Here is a 17,146-nt window from a genome sequence, read left to right on the forward strand (position 1 = left end):
GCTATTGGCGCCTTTTGTAAATTCTTCGAAGCAACTGTAGGCATAGGCGGGCTACAGCAAATAAGCACCGTGGTGATTTCTATATAGGAAGCACACAGGGGTGGCGGTTGGGCAATGCGGTATGTCAGTCATAACAATACACTGCATTAAATCAAGAACGATCCAAATTAGGAGCAGGCAAAATGCGTCTAAAACAGCCGGCAGCCTCTTATCAACAAAGTCCCTTGTGCCAAGTAAAGAGGAACATGTAAAAATCGGTAGTATTCAGGTGCCATAGCTTTTGTTTTTGCTCTAGTATATCAATATATTGCACAAAGAACCACTGCAGAATGTTCCTCGCAGCACTAACTTCAAGGTCACCGCATCACATACTAACTCGCCACTTCTTGTGCCTTCTGGCCTTGAAAGTATTCGAGCAAGAAAATAAATAAACAAAATTATGCGAATTGAGGTTCGGGTGAAACTATACAAGGTGTAAAGTCTACTTTGACAGCGTACTAGCCTATAGTTCGCATAACATGTGGGTAACCCCCCCTTCCCCGCGTCCCGGGTTAAGGAGGCATACTAATTCTAATTCCTTAGTGAATTTGATCAGACTGGTGATATTTGACAACGCTAGATATAGTTACATTGTTCCATTATGTACACTGTTTGATAAACGAGAGATCAATCATAAGCCGGTCCAAGAAGAGCTTTTCCACTATTCCTCACCATACGCTTCATCACGCAGAGTATGTTGACCCAGGCGAAGGAGCAGATGCCGACGGTCACAACGCGCAGGTGAGGAGGAACCAAGAAGAAGTTGAAGCACTGTGCTGGAATCCAGAAGCAGCAGCTGAGCTGCATAGACAGCAAGAAGAAAATCATCCATTAACGTAAAACCGCTACTGTCGCCCTTGCGATGTTAAATCTATAGTTATGCGACCTTCAAGCCCCAGTTGAAAAAGCGAGAGATTATTTTTTTCCGATGTCACAACAAATGTTCTGTGCGGTTTTTGAAAGCGAACAACAGAAATATCCGTAGTAACATCAGAATTTTGAGCAGTTACCACAAAACGGCATTACAGAACTACAGAAAAGTGCAACAGAATGAAAAACCATAGAACGGCAAAATTGTACTACAGAACTACAGAAAAGTCTGACATTGCGGCGGAAATTTCGAATATTTTGTCGTATTTTTGACACGATTTTGTAGCTTTTCTTTTTTCTTTTTTTTTTCTTTTTTTTTTTTTTTGCAAGTGAGAGGCGATACGAATCGATCAAATAGGCCAGGATATAAACAGAGAAAAGAAATGTCCAAGTTCATATCAATTGAGAGAATCGAAGGGCGAACCAACCATGCCGAAGCTTGTCACACAATTATTTCCAAATAGTAGACTTTTTGCGCGGCGCTACAACTCGTCTCGTAAGACAGTGGGGTATACAGCAGGACACATATGTTACTAAGAATACCATGATGCTCTCGTGTTAAGGCACGAGCAGCGAGGGCTGCATCCTGATTTCCATAAACATCAATAATTCGCTGATGCATAGTCGGCAAAGAAAGTTACGAAAGCGAGCGCTTGTGAACAAATTAACTGTAGCGCTGTCTCGCGACCGAATCGCGAACCGGTGGATCAAACCTTCATAACTGCAAGCATGCGATTGCCTTACGTGATGAGGACGAGATAAACTTATGCGTACACCCACGCCCGGTGGACTTCTGCCGCCGACTGCACGCTTGCTTAAGGGCCTGTCACACTAGCGCGACACGACACCGACGCAGACCCGACAACGACACCGACAGTCGGCCAACTCGTCGGCCGACCGTGTCTGCGGCCGACCAAGCTGTCACACTAGGCCGACGACGACACCAACACGACCGAAAACCAAATGTCTTCCCAGTGTGACAGGCTTTGAGGCCGGGGACACCGACAAAACCAGTCTGCCGACTGTCGGTGGCCGAGTCTTCGAGAGATCGGCCGCCGAGCAAAAACTTTCTCGAAACGCAAAACCGACTAGTACACCACGTCGACAGCGAATACCTTTCAGCACTAATATACGTAAAAAAGTAGAATCAATGCATAATCCCTGACCGAAACGCGAGCGTGAGCCGCCAAAATACTCAAGGCCGCCGAATGCGTGTGGAATATCAACGGCAGCGTTTTCTTTTCGGGGCGAGTGAATTCGGGGCGCATAGATTTGTGGCGCTCGTCGGGACCGTGAGCAATCTTTCCGCTTTTCCGAACTGCACAGAATAGTGCAAAATGAACATAGCACGTGACAAAGAAATGATGAAAAGAAGCGATTATTTTCCTGAAGCCAGCAGAGATGCCGATCCTCCTGCGCACTTACTTCGATCATTGTGTTTAACGTCTAGCCGCTGCGTCGCTACTTCACAACCCAATTTCAACGCTATGTTACGCATCACGCAATAATTTTTTGTTGCATAATTCAATGTGTTTCAAGAATTGTGTGCACAAAAAGCGCAGAACTTGCGTTTAAACTTTACAACAGAACCAACAGCAGTCGTGGTCCCGCGGCCGGCCCTGTGAAATCCGCCTAAGGTTTTAGAAAATCTGCCGAAAGTTTTACCTGCTACTGCACAACATGGCATGATTCAAACTATCTGCAGTTTACTCTCAGCAAGCTGGACAGTCAGTTAAGCGGTAAACGCTCCTGCTACCTTCGCAACTTTCACACTGCAAGACGGCGTATTAGCTAGAACCATATCTCAGCCTCTGAAAGTGCCGGTTAGGCCTAACTTTTGTGGTGCAGTGGTTAGCGCAGCTGGCAATCAAACATTTTTTAGCTTTGAATATACACTGTCTCTTATTCGCCGCGGACAGCTTTTGTTTTTCAAACACTGACGTCGTTCTGATCCGGCAACCAGAGCCGTAAATTACAGGGCACTATTCAGTCTCGGCCCATAATCACGACTGTTGAGGCGCATGTTTTGGTATGGTCGAATATATGAAATGGAATTAAAATTAAGCGTTCCTTAAGTAGTTACGAGAATAAACCATGAAAAATAAAATAGGGAGTAGCTATACAGAAAGGAGAATTTCGCATTGTAAAAAAAAAAAATAATAATAATAAAAGGATTAAGAAAATGAACGTATAATGACACGAGAAGAGAGTGAGAATGAGAGGGCCTGGTCGGTGGGGAGGTTTCCCACGTTGTCTGGCTAGTGTGACATAGGAGTTGGGCGACCGTCGGCCGACAGCCGTCTTGCGAGCGACGCGCCGCCGACACCGACTGTCGGCCGACTGTTTCCGTCGGCGCAGTGTGACATAGACGCAGACATCAGGAAGACGCGCTGTTGGCAGACCAAATCGGCGTCATGTCGTGCTAGTGTGACAGGCCCTTAACAACCCAACAAGAGCGAAGAGTCGATTCCCACAGCAGCAGATTACCCGAGTTCGCGAAACACGGTTCGGATCACAATATGCGGCATGTATACACTATATACAATATAATATGAATAGGTCTTCATAATGAATGCTGCTGCAACCTTACTGCAACACTGCATCCTTCCACCTTCTTGCGTCCGGGCTTCCTATCAGGGTTGCCGTTGGGCAGGCAATAAAAGTATCCACGACAAAATGTTGGGGTGGCTCCTGCCACCCTTCGAGACTTCTTGACGCCGTCACTGGGCTTAGTAATAACTTCTAGATGGTGTTGGTTTAGCTTTCGTGGTCCTCACGGAGGAAGTACTTAAGAAGTACGGTGTTAACAAGGTTGTGCACCGCGTTAGGCTGGAGTACAGGCTAATGTAGGCTCCCAGGGGGAGTACAATATACCGTCGAAGCATGTCTTTCCCGCTGAAAGGAAGAACTAGCCTCACAAAGTCTATATCGACAGGAAAGCTCGAAAATAATGAGTTGTCAATTTGCTTGCTGTCGCATTTGCCCTCGCTGCAAAGTGGCTTGAGAATGCACTAAGAGAAACACACGAAGTAGTCAGGGAGCCAAAGTGAAATTTTCGCCGCTATACAGAGGATCCGGGGTAGGAAACTTCCACAGAAGCTATTGTCCTCCATATCAGGTGCTAGCACCCATTCCTTTCATAGCGGCCGGAGGAAAGCCCACTGAAGCGTTGCATAGCTGTCCTGGCAACTATACCAAGCAGATCAAAAAGCTTAGTCGTCGAGTGGGATTTGAGCCACGGTCGAACGAAAAGGAGAACTTTGGGAGCCAGCGCCTTGGTCAACTCGGAGACTGCTGCATCGTATCGCGCCGCATGCATTCGTGCGCAAGGAGCCATTGCTTTTTAAACATCAGTTTCCTTCCCGCCACCAAGTGCGCTAAAATACTCGGAACCGTGGAATCGAAACTAGCGAGAGTTTCCTATCCCTGAAAAAATCGTAAAGTAAGCAATTTGGCACGAAGTATCCACCAACGTAATGAAGACTGCTTCCTATACATTCTGCTATGAATGCGCACTCTCAGACCTAGTGTGATGCTTCTGGGTGTTGTGCGCTTCGTGCAACTGCCCGAACCGGCTCTGTTCTGCGCATTCTGCGATTTTCACAGAAGGTCGAGCAGCCGCTTGGGATCGAGAAGACCCTTAGTGAAATGAAGTACTGCTCACGAGAATAAGGCATCTCCGAAATATATGAGAAATGTTCGCTTATGTTCAGTAAAGACTAATTACCTTAAGCATTATAGAAAGACAATCAAATTGTGATAAGAAGTTTTCTCTTTCAAGAAATAGTATGTCACGGAGGGAGCATGTCTAGTCCAAGACTGGACATAGGATACACGTGGCGGGACACTCGGCCCAGCGTACCAAGAGGCTACAAGCCCTATATTTAGTTGTTTTTTATTCTTTAAAAAGGGGGACGGTTTGGTGGAGATTTTGACGTTGACATGATAGCGACCGTACCTTGTACGTTGGCACGAACTTGGCCTTGAGTTCCGCGAAGATGTCTTCCTTGCCCTCCATTGCACTCATGGCTGAAAAAAAACAACAACAAAAAAAAAACATAGCATGAGTAACATATCAGCGCAAACACCGGAACTCTGCAAACGCGCTATTGGCCGAAATAGCGACCCTAAGATAAACGTTGGGGAAACCTCCGTCTATAATCAGCTTGGGCGCAATAACAAGTTTTCCTAATTACATCATGTTGTTTCATTAAGGGTGAGTGCCCAGATTTCGGCTAGAAATTTTGCATTTGTCGATATAAACCACGAAACGAGGACAAATAGGAGATTGCCGGCCTGCATTCTGCAAGCGAAACCGCACACAAATGGCGCCCGCCTCCAGGGCTCTTAAGCGACGTCAAGACCTCCAGCGATAGTGTCTCTGCACGTATGCAAAATTGAACCAAAAATACGAGCACTTTTCGAGATTTAGTGCTGCATTGTTATAAATGAGCAAGGCTTTGCGAAATAATTGCTTGATGATAAAAGCTAAAAAATGGTTCACTATAGTTTCGCTTTCGAGCGTCGTCTGCTTGAATTTCACTTCAGTAACACTAAGCAGATGTATCCAGCTACAGGAGGGCTGCTCGGGACTTGTAGGTTCATGCTGACGCGATAAGAATGTATCACAGAGGCGCACGCTTCTAAAGAAACGCAAGTTCTTGAGAAGCAGAACTAACGACGGTTGCCTGATGCACGAAATCAGCCGCTAGGTGTGGTCTTTATATTGGGCGATAGCACGTGGTCTTGATCAGCGCTTGTCCGTTCTTCTCCTCTCTTTTTGTCCCAAGTAGCTGCGCTGTTTTTTGATCTTGCAATGCACCAACTAGCTCAGATTTCCGTTCTTCTTGTTCAGAAATACCTCACAGACCGCGCATTCAGAACGACCTGTGACTATGTTGTTACGGTGGGACAATTAAGTTTCGCTCAAAGTGCAACGACCGAAGGAATGAGCCTCTGTATCGACCATTTTGGCGCCAAGTTCCAGAACGCACGCGGAATGCATGTTTGTAGCTTTTTGGAAGTGCTGAACTTTTATTTACCTTCGACCTTTGTCACTCTCGACAATAAGTCGTTTATTCAGAAAGAACTCCTTTTGATCTAGCCTCTCTTCATCAAGTGACCTACTCATCGCTTATGACAGCGGTATCCGAACCAAGTTGGATGACGTGGCAAATATTTCATTCATACAGTGAGTCGACGACTTTTTCATTTTCTGCTGCAGTAATAACGCTCAGCAAATTTCTGCCCAGGTTTATTTTACTTTTCTGTCTGGAACTTAATGATTCTCAATTCATAGCAGAGTTTCCTGCTCACAATAAAATAAGGTTTTAGATCTGGATCATGTGATGTTTGATGAGCATGTGTGCTCGCAACGCTCCCGCAAAAGCGTTATGCAATTTCACTCGGTTCATTCGAAGTTCGTGAAGACCGAAACTGACGAAATGTTCACGAAATCCGCACTGCACCGGTCATGCGTGCTCGTGTGTTCACCGTAAGAGTGCACAGCCCTGTATATCAAATACAAACCAGATTTGACACACAAGTGAAAAGGCTAACAGCTGCATTGTATTGTATTGTATTGTATTGTATTGTATTGTATTGTATTGTATTGTATTGTATTGTATTGTATTGTATTGTATTGTATTGTATTGTATTGCATTGCATTGCATTGGGTTTAATGGCGCATAAGCGGCTCAGGCTATCATGCGCCAGGCACAAGGTTGTATCTTGAGTTTAGTGGAGTATATGCATTCGTTCTACAGTTTCTTTAAAACATTTGCTTCCTTTAGAAAGCTAAAAACACACGACAGATCAACAAGACCATTTTCACCTAAAATCAGTGCTGGATGGAACGGAATGCGTTCATTGTAAAATCTAGTAGAATACTTTTTCCTTTGTCCTGTACATGAAAATAAAACATGGTTTATGGTGAGTTCCTCTCCGCATTCTTCACAGGGTGCCCTTTGAGTTTGCTGTTAAATGTAGGGTAGCCATTTTTAACACCAAAATATAGTGTGAATTAACGCTGGCCAGTCGGTATATTGTATTCTGTATGTACACATGTCTGAAATTTTTGAAAAAGAATGTGAGCAACGGTAGCGTGAATTTGCTTATCCCTGCCATGAAAAAAGTGGGAGGGCTGTGCAAGCGAGTCATCAGGAAACATTCACAGGCGATCAATAAGGTTCATAAGCCATATATGCGAGAGTGCTCCGAGTCCTCCAAGTAACGACTCGGTGCCGTTGTGATTTTATCTCATTTCCAATATAACGACTGAGGTGATAATCGTGGCTAATAGTTGTAATGGCGACCGCAAAGCAACCGTATACGTAACGCTAACAAAATATTGGTCATCGCTGTAACCCAAGCTTCAGTTAGGCACCGGCACTTTAGTTTTTCGACTCTGCGATATACTTATATACTTGCGTACTAAAAACAAAAAAAAAAAAAAAAAAAAAAAAAAAAAAAAAAAAAAAAAAAAAGAAACAACATAGAGAAGAGACCGGAGCGGTTAGAGACGACATTATTAGAGAAAATAGGAGCCAGCGTGCAAGAAAAAAATTAAGCGTCAAAGCAGGTCGCGTTATCTCGACGGCAAGGGATAGGGTTACACGCTAAACCCGACCGGCGAATTCCACTTCATCGGTTTCAATCCAGCTAACTGGATTACCCGGAAGTGAAAATAAGCGGAAACAGATGTGCGGCTCCGAAGGCGTGCCCCGACTTGATGGTATCGAAAGCACACAGCGAAGTGCATACGTGAGCCCGTTTGTATGCAAACGTTTAAATGATCTCTGCAGAGGAAACGAAACGAACATTTGCAGCAGCAACTGAGTTTTACGGTCAGTGCTTCTGCTGAAGCGAAGATGGACAAAAGTAAGCGCGAAGGACATTCCTTTGCAGCACAGGTCTGATCCACAAGGTACACCCTCCCAATAGTTTGACCTCAACGCACGAGCATACACCGCCGAGGCGATAAGCTCCATGTGACGGAGCACAGCGGCTAAAACACCGAGGAATTTAGGCGAAAAGCAAGGCGCTGGTGTGCTGTGCAATGTCAGTGCACGTTAAAGAAACCCAAGAGGTCGAAATTTCCGAAGCCCTCCACTACGGCGTCTCTCATAGCCTGAGTCGCTTTGGGACGTTAAACCCCAAAACCAAACCAAACTATTAATTTAATCATTTCATCATCCTTCATTCGATAACCCTTGATGTCCTGAGGTAATAAATATCGTTCATAAAGAAAACCGCGTGTGCGTAGTGGACAGTCCGGTGAGCTTTTCTCGGCTAGGCTTTTTACGGGAACTGGACCCAACAAGGGTGCTGCATGCTCGACTGAGTAGGTACGATCACACATAAATGGCAATGGGATCCAGCTTGCTAAATTTAGATCCAAGCAAATATCTCGAACCATTTTGTGCTTCAGCGTCATACAGTGATTTTGATCAGCCCTTTTCTGCTAGCAACAATGCAACATCGAACCGGACACGCGTTCGCATTTTTATGACCTTCCTGATGTGGTGGAGCACCCAGCACCGGCGATCTTCACGTGGCCAAAAAGCGCCCTGTGGGCGGGAGACGATCTTGTGCGACCGACAATATCTCGAACCATTTTGTGCTTCAGCGTCATACAGTGATTTTGCTCAGCCCTTTTCTGCTAGCAACAATGCAACATCGAACCGGACACGCGTTCGCATTTTTATGACCTTCCTGATGTGGTGGAGCACCCAGCACCGGCGATCTTCACGTGGCCAAAAAGCGCCCTGTGGGCGGGAGACGATCTTGTGCGACCGACCGACCACTTGCACGGCAGACGATCTCTTTTATTGCGAAAGTAATACTCCGACAGCCAAAGCGAGACAACGGGTGGCCGCAACTACGCCGTGAACAGGCGTAGCTGCGGTCTCCTCATAGCAAAAATAAGCCTGACATGACATTTGAATTCAAGTTACCGCTATGCCACGGGCAGGGGCTGCCAACTCGGGCCGCTCCTTTCATATGGGAGGGTAATATCAGAATCAGCCTGCCAGAACAGTTTGCATTCTCGTTACCCATATACGACACACAGGCACGTTCATACGGCTTGTTTGAAGCGTGACTTTATATGTGGGCTGGTAGCTTACGCTCTCGAATCGTACCCTTAAAGAATGAGCTTAAGCGACACTAATAATGTAGCACCTTCCACTGATAGGTCGTAACATGGGAATATTATAGCAGGCAAAAGAAGCTTCCGCCGTTGCTTTCGCAATTCAACTAGGGTTGAACCAGAGCTAAAACACAACTAATTTGTTCGCCGGTTATTTGTTTTACACCGACAAAAACAAATTGCTTAGCTAACACTATAGGTGCTCACTTTCACCGAAATAACCGAGCACTTCGAGAAAATCTTCTACGAGCTCCGGTACGATCATCTCGCCGTTTATTTAACTCTTCAAGCTTACAGCGTTTGCACGGCTCCACCAATTCCTTCAATAAATCCTTCCTTCCCAGCGCGATTGAAAACTGGAATAACCTCCCCGAATACATTGTCATTGAGGCTAATCCTTCTAGATTCAGACAGCTCCTAATCGACTATCTCAATGAAAAAAAATAATCTTCCTGTGCCTTATGTCAGCTACCAAGCCCTGCAAACTGACCAGCCGGTTCTACTTCCATAGCTGTTATTTGTATTTCTTTTATATTTTTGCCACTCTGCCATGACTTATCTGAATTTGTTACTCTTGTCTCTTTCACCTTTTTTTTTTTTACCTGCCGTTTCTATTTTGTGTCTTTATGTTATCTTGTTATTTGTTTTTTATATATATATATATTTTTTTTTCTATACCTCTATATTACTTTTATATTTTTATGATCATGTATGACTGCTGAATAACCCTGTACTACCCCCCCCCCCCCCTTATGTAATGTCCCGAACGGGACCTTTAAGGGTTAATAAATGATGATGATGATGATGAATCGTGCAGTCAAGGAAAGTTATTATTGCCTCCAGGCTGTTATGTACAGACGGAGTCCTCTTGAATCGCCATCTTGAATTGCCTCGCCATCTTGAATCGAGTGCAACGCCGCCTACAATTCGTGAAAATCGCCAGAATCTCGTGTGACCGTATTTATATCGCAGAAACAGGACGTTGTATTAGTGATCAACAACGAAAGCACGCGAAAGATGGAAAATCGTTCACGCCGATCAATCGTTCTGGGCGCAAGGACTGCGTGGCACATCTGAATAACGTCACAATTATAGCCGATATCAAGACCAGACCTGGCGGCTGATTTCCGAGATATACATCTGCGACTATGCGTGCATCGGTAACAGCCGTTTGCTCTGATCTTCTTCTTCTTCTTCTTCCTTGATATTTGGCACATACCCACGAAGGGGGATTGGCCAGGGTTCAGTGTGGACTGCCAAATGTCCTACACAAACTGAATTAGTGTAATAAAGTAATTGACAACTAAACAAAAACAAAAGGTTTAAGATCACAAAAGTTATTGAATGAAAAAATATGAAGCAAAAATTTGTAGTTTTGTAAATTTGGAATGCAATTAGCAGGGGAATCTGTCCGTAGCTGTTATGATGGTCCCACAAGAGCCTGCATCTCTGCTTCCTTCTCTTCCGTCACGTCGGTTAGGAATATGCTACAGTCAAAACATGTATTCGCTTTCTTGGCTTGCATCCGAGACAGTATTACTTTGGACGTCTTCTCATTCACTTTCATATCCACGGTTCCTCTTTTGCTTTCTTAATCATCAGTAATTGTTTGAAAATTTGTGTTGAGCTAAATCCTCTTTCCACCCAGTCGGAAAAAACTAGAGAAATTTTTCTGTTGTTACGACAGAATTTCTGTGCTGTTTTTGACGGGAAAGCTGTTGTGACAACAGAACATTCTATAGTAACATCGGAAATTTCTATAGACACAAAAGAGAAGTGCTACAGAACTACAGACAACAGAAATATACTACAGAGAAAAATCTGACGTTTACGACAGAACTACAGAATATTTTGTCGTATTTTTGACACAGTTCTGTAGTTTTTTTCGGCTGGGCATTGCATTTATCTGAATGTTTCCTGCTGTGAACAAGCTATGGAACAGTTCTGGACAAATTACGCCTCCTTGCCTGACACCTTTCCATTAGGCACTTTAGGGCAAAAGCACACATTTAGCCATCCTACCCCGAAAAAATTATCAACGATATTGTGTCGGTGGGCGCATCAAACAAGTTGTCGACATGAAAATGCAAAGCGACCTCACTTCTTCATACGGATTTAAAGGTTTAAGCAGGGTTAAACCATACAAAATTTATCACATAAAGATGATAGTGATAAGATGGTCGATTTATTTCAAGTTGCTCATTTCGTGCTCTCGCATTCATTCCTAAATGAACCAACCGCTGAGTTAACATATATGTGTTCCTATACATGCAGCATATGTGACTTACAAAGATCGCGAACATCTAGTCAGCTCTGTGCGCACCAAACAAGTTAAGCGTAAGAGACGGCGACTGATTGCTGCTCTGTGTATACGTCGCGTGTAGTACAAGGAGAGCCCAAGAATGCAGGTGCAATGACACAGAACACTCGGCGACTGCGCAGCTCAGGCTTGCTATTATACACGTCATGCGAATGATGAAGTGCCCCTTCTCTGAAAACAGTGCAATTTGTCGCCGTTCTAGAGTGTCCTTCGTGAAACATCGCCTGTACTAAGGCTTTTTTCTTTTTTTGAGCGACGCGAAAATTCTTCTAAGACAGGGAACGAAGACACACAAGTTGCAATCATCGCCGACTATGCCGGGCGCAACCCGCGGAACATACGTCGTAATCGTGTCGATTTTAAGCCCTTTATCACCCCATGCCGTCAGGTCAGCATGAAGTCCATTCGAATCCCTACTCCCCCCCCCCCCCCCCCTTCTATTGCGCCACCTTTAGCAGAAAAAATAAAAAAAAAATAAACTACAACTGCGGAGTGACTTCGACGTGCGACTTGGATATAGCATGGACATTATTTGACATCAAGCCGCCATTCTCACTATATCGTAATGCTCTATGCATCGGTGTACTTAAACTTTACGCTAATTGTACCATATCGTTTAGCCGAGACATAAATGCGACGTTAATAGGTCTCTTCAACGACTCAGGATTCTCTCCATAACACTTCGCTTGAACGGACTATGATTTTTAAGTTTTATACGTATTTCCTTTATTCGCAGATAATTACGTGGTGTGTGGTTATCGCCTAAACCCCCAAAGCTATTACAATTAACGAAAGTGCTTCAGTGGTAGATGAGTAGCGCGCCTGCATGGTTGGCGACACTAGGGGCAGCGGTTCGAGTCCCGGATCGATCATGCTTCTTTTCAGCGCATTTCCTTCTTTCTTCAGGTGCACTAAGTTACGGTGGTCGAATGATGTCGCGACCCTGTAGTTCAATGCGAATTGTGTAGCGATGTCGTCACTGGTTTACTGAACAATCGTCTTAGGGTGCTTGAAGTACCCAGACGAGGTCATTTAGCTGTGACGTTGTGATCATCTCAACTAATCAGAGATTACCCGATACAGCGCCGACAACTATACGGCGTCAGGTTTTCCGCTAAAAGGGACAAGTAACTCCGTTGCTTTAAAATCAACTGCAATTGAGTCAACTCTTGCAGCTGCTGTGTAGCCTACTTAGTGCGAAGCATCGCGCAAGAGAAACAAAGAAATCAGGAATGCACACGCTTGGGAGCATACAGAACCTCAGCATGTACTCGTTCGTATCACCGCTATTGTTTATCTCTATAGTTTCAAGGATACGCCGTATCCCTTCCCGTGCCCGTGCAAGGATATACGCCGTGCCCTACAAGTTGTAGGGCACAGAAAAACAGAGCGTGCCGGGAAAGGGAAACAGGAGCGCCGGACGAGGGTTCTAAGAAAGGTTTGCGGCGGTGCCGAAGGGCGTTGAGGTAAAGGGCAACGGCAGCACTGGTCGGAAGGAGAAAAATGTGACTGTAGGCCATGGAGGAAGGAAAGTTCTTTCCTTCCTTCATGCTGTAGGCGGTAGTACGGTGCTTCGATGTCAGTGCCGCCTAAAGGCGGCGCTGCATCGAGGCACGCCATTTCTTGCAGCTGCATGCAAAGCAGGAAAACTACTGAACATATTATAATAGAATGTAAGGCACTTCAACCACCAGTGCACAACGTCGACGCGGGGATTCGAGAAGCGCTGGGTTTCGGGACATCCATGGCAGGCTAAGCTGCGAAATAATGCAAGCAAGTGAGAGGCAGCTTGAGGATTGGTGGAAAAGGTCAAGGGAGTAGTGTTGGACTGTGCAGAGAAAATAATCAACTAACCTAAAAAAAAAATATTTAGTACTCAACGTATTATGAGCTAGGTGACGCTTCTCACCACCCCTTTAAAAAGGGGATGCTAATAATCATCTATCTATCTACTTAAGCCAGCCATAAGCGGTAGCGTGGGAGAGCGCCATCGGTGGGAAGGAATGTCAACAGCGGTCTGGAAACGGCGGCACCACGTTCGTAGCGTGCTCGCCCGCTTTGTACACGTCGTCGCGTGGGCTCTAAGCTTCATTCCACACTGCTACGAGAGACGTAAAAGCCACCGCGCGCCGATGGCTCAGCAGCTTTAGTACAGACAAATATAGGCACAATGACATTTCTGATATCATGACGATATTTTCAGAAACGGTACATGACGTATATGAAGAGCTCCGAGGGCACCGACGTCAGTCATCGGCCTATATGCTTCTCCTGTGGCGAAACCGACCCCACCGGAGGTTCCCTCTTTCTATTTATTCAATTCCTAGCCAAATTCCGAAGAGTTTTGCTCAATCGGATGCACACCGCAGTTGCGAGGAGTCAAGAGATGCAGTAACTGTGCAACTATATGAACCGCCCCGCCTCCCCGGCAAGTGGCCGATATGAAAAGAAAAAAAAAAAGATTCCAAGCCATTCGACGCTGCCTAACGTGGATATCAAGCGTTAGGTCGTTAAACAACAACGTTGAGGGCACAACTCGGTGGTAGCATGGCTACGTAAATTTAGCCACTCCAAACTGTTTGATTTTATTTAATTTTATTATGTTTTTTCGTGATGCGATCACATGGCACACGTAAGTCACGTGGTATAGGCCTCCTGTTTAGCACCAACGAGCACTGAGGCAAACACCTGTTCCAACGGTAATGTGAATGGTCGACAGCGGCATCACGCTAAATTCGTCGAATGTGCGCAGTAGGGTTCGATCCCGATCGCCGGTAGCTGCGTTTCAATAGAGGCGAAACTGAGAAGCGTCCGTGTGCTGTGTGATGTCAGTGCACGTTAAAGATTCCCAGGTAGTCGAAATTACTCCGGACCCTGGGTGGCGGAAGCCCTGGCTCGTCACTATGGATAGGAACCCGGCGTTTTCTACGTGGACGCCTGCGGTCCCCACCATGGGGGACGGTATACGGCTGCAGTCGTCCACCAATCCCAACTAGTGAACGGACTTACTTTTCGAGCCTATAACATAACACATGCGGAAGAGGTCGCCATTGCATTAGCTGCAACTGATCCCACTTCCAAAACAATTATTTCAGACTCGCGGGGGCCTGTCGGAACGTCGAGCAGGGCTGAGTACCGTACCGAGTCTATCACCTTCTCCAAAAGAGCGTCTACACCGGGGACCCCGCTCACCGGAATATCATTTGGGCTCCTGCTCACATGGGCCTTGCGGGAAATGAGGAAGCTGACGCCGCCGCGCGCGCGCTCTCTCACCGGGCATTCCCCTCCGACCCCGATGATCAGGAACTCGAATTCACTCCAGCTTATTCTATCAAAGATATTGCTTTACTATATCAATCTGGCCACGGCGTTTATCCCCACCCGTGTAAAGGTCTCTCAAAGGCGGAGGAGCGGCTTCTGCTCCGCCTGTATACAAATACTTTGCTGTGCCCGACATCTCAAACACTTCGACCATTCTTTCTCGAGCAGCTGTCCGCACTGTGCCGAGAAGTCTTCGGACATTTACCACATGGGGTGGGCCTGCCCCTCCATCCCTGCTATCCCTCCTCATCCCAACCCCACCCGAGAGGACTGGGAGGCGACCCTGCTCGGATGCTCTGACCTACAGGCCACCCAAAAGGCCTTGGCTGAGCGCGCTAGGGCAGCGGCCGACGCCACTGGAATCCCGTACTAGGGACCCCACCTAGTGCTTGTGAGGACTGGCCTCTTAAATGTTGGTCCAATCATACCTCCCTGTGAATGCTCTTTTGAGCCAATAAATGTATTTCACCACCACCACCGGACCCCTCAACTACGGCGCCTTTCTCCCTTTCTACTTTCACTCCCACCTTCCTCCCTTCCCTTACGGCGCGGTTCAGGTGTCCATAGGACAAGTGTGACGTATACTGAGCCTACCTTTGCTGTGAACCAATTATTATTATTATTATTATTATTATTATTATTATTATTATTATTATTATTATTATTATTATTATTATTAATATTGTATTATTATTATTATTATTATTATTATTATTATTATTATTATTATTATTATTATTATTATTATTATTATTATTATTATTATTATTATTATTATTATTAACACTCTAAAAGATAAGAGTGAAGCAATGTTCCAAATGATACTGACAGGCCGTTCAGGTTTGGAACAGTTGATGTGTCCGCGAGTTGTCACATTTACATGCATATGCATGTCGTACAGCGGTTTCATCGATTTATAAAACCGTACCGAAGTTTCGTTTGCGCGGGCATCCATTGATTACCATTCATGATGGCATTACTTAACATTGATTACCGTGTCTGGCAGTGCGAGGTGTCGGCTGCTCGATTTAAATCAAGCTGTTACCCCTCCCATTCGATTTATCGGGCATGTGATAGACCTCTCGCATGCATGAAGGGGGGTGATGAACCGAAATGGGAAAAAAAGGTTTGGTTAGGTTTGTGGGGTTTATCGTCCCAAAGCAACTCAGGCTATGAGAGACGCCGTAGTGGAGGACTCCGGAAATTTCGACCACCTGGAGTTCTTTAACGTGCACTGACATCGCACAGCACACGGGCGCCTTGCTTTTCGCCTCCACTGAAAAGCGGCCGCCGAGGCCGGGATTCGATCCCGCGTCCTTGGGAACAGTAGTTGAGCGCCGTAACCACTGCGCCACCCCGGCAGGGAATGGGGAAAAAAAGGAAGTTTTTGGTAGTGCCATACACTCATGGTGCAGCGCATGATTTAAAGAATGATGCTGGGAGATACAACGCTGGCGTTGCTTTTTCATCACCGAGGAGTCTTCACGCCATGTGCAGGCTCGTGGAGATAAAAACGAATGCAACAAATAAAAAAAAATGGAAAGTTGCGAGATCAACCGTCAGAGTCGCTTTGTATACTTGCAGTGTGAGGGTGGTGTACAGGTCATATTGTACTTGCGGAGCAGTTTACATAGTCCAGACGGGACGATGAGCAAATGTTCGTTTGAGTGAGCATTACAATTCCCGATCCGATGATTCTTCATGCGATCTTGACCGTCATTGGAAGAAAGGCGCATGCACTCTTTTTTAATACCGTCACCCTCGCCAAATATAAGTATCAATTAACACTTAAAATTATAGAGGCACCTCATATCCACTATAACGGTGGCGGGTGCATCAGTGATCCATCGCTTTCAACGCTAAAGAAACATGCTATTTATCCGGTAAAGACCTCATTGTCTTTCGCGCATGCAACATGGCGACGGTGTGTGTGTGTCTTGTCACTGCCATGTATGAATGGTTTTCTTTCTTTTACTTTTGGTGTTTTTCTGGAAAGCAAAGCGTTTAAAGAGAGTTTTCTTCGAATAAAATTCAGTTGCAAGTGCGCTTGTGTCGTCTTTCTTCGTGCATGCCATTTTCCCACGCTGTTTTTCATTACCATGATCTGTGTCCGACAATCGCAGGAAATTCTCCCCTCTGGCTGCCTGTGACATCATGGCAAGAAGAAATTTAATATCGTGTTTACCACGTGAGTAGAGAATTATATTGCTCTTATTAAATTCGTATTGGGGTGAAATACCAGTTGTGCTCTATCCCATCTTCCGAGATGAACCATCTGCGCATACGACTTCAACGACCACAGCACCAAGGCAAGTGATCGGCATTATCTTATGAGATAGTGACGATTAGTACGACTGAAGGCAGACTCAGTGGTCAACGCGATTATTGCAAGTGATCCTTGTTCTCCTCGAATTTCAGCGCTAATAAAATCACAAGTAGATGAAGCT

General features: G+C 45.5%; 1 protein-coding gene across 2 annotated transcripts in view; it reads right to left on the reverse strand.

The window, feature by feature from the left end:
- LOC146189986 (mpv17-like protein) overlaps positions 1–17,146 on the reverse strand; it is a 35,322-nt gene that overhangs the window by 3,894 nt on the left and 14,282 nt on the right. For both annotated transcript variants that reach the window (XM_084604705.1, XM_084604706.1), the window contains exons 2-3: positions 4,868–4,938; positions 712–840 (exon numbers count right to left, since the gene is read on the reverse strand). In XM_084604705.1, the coding sequence (XP_084460831.1) occupies positions 712–840; positions 4,868–4,938 (200 nt within the window). The remainder of the gene's footprint in view (positions 1–711; positions 841–4,867; positions 4,939–17,146) is intronic.

The sequence above is a fragment of the Amblyomma maculatum genome, chromosome 5 (genome assembly GCF_055883805.1).
Source record: "Amblyomma maculatum isolate TAMU_Amacu chromosome 5, ASM5588380v1, whole genome shotgun sequence".
In the NCBI taxonomy this organism is placed as follows: domain Eukaryota; kingdom Metazoa; phylum Arthropoda; class Arachnida; order Ixodida; family Ixodidae; genus Amblyomma; species Amblyomma maculatum.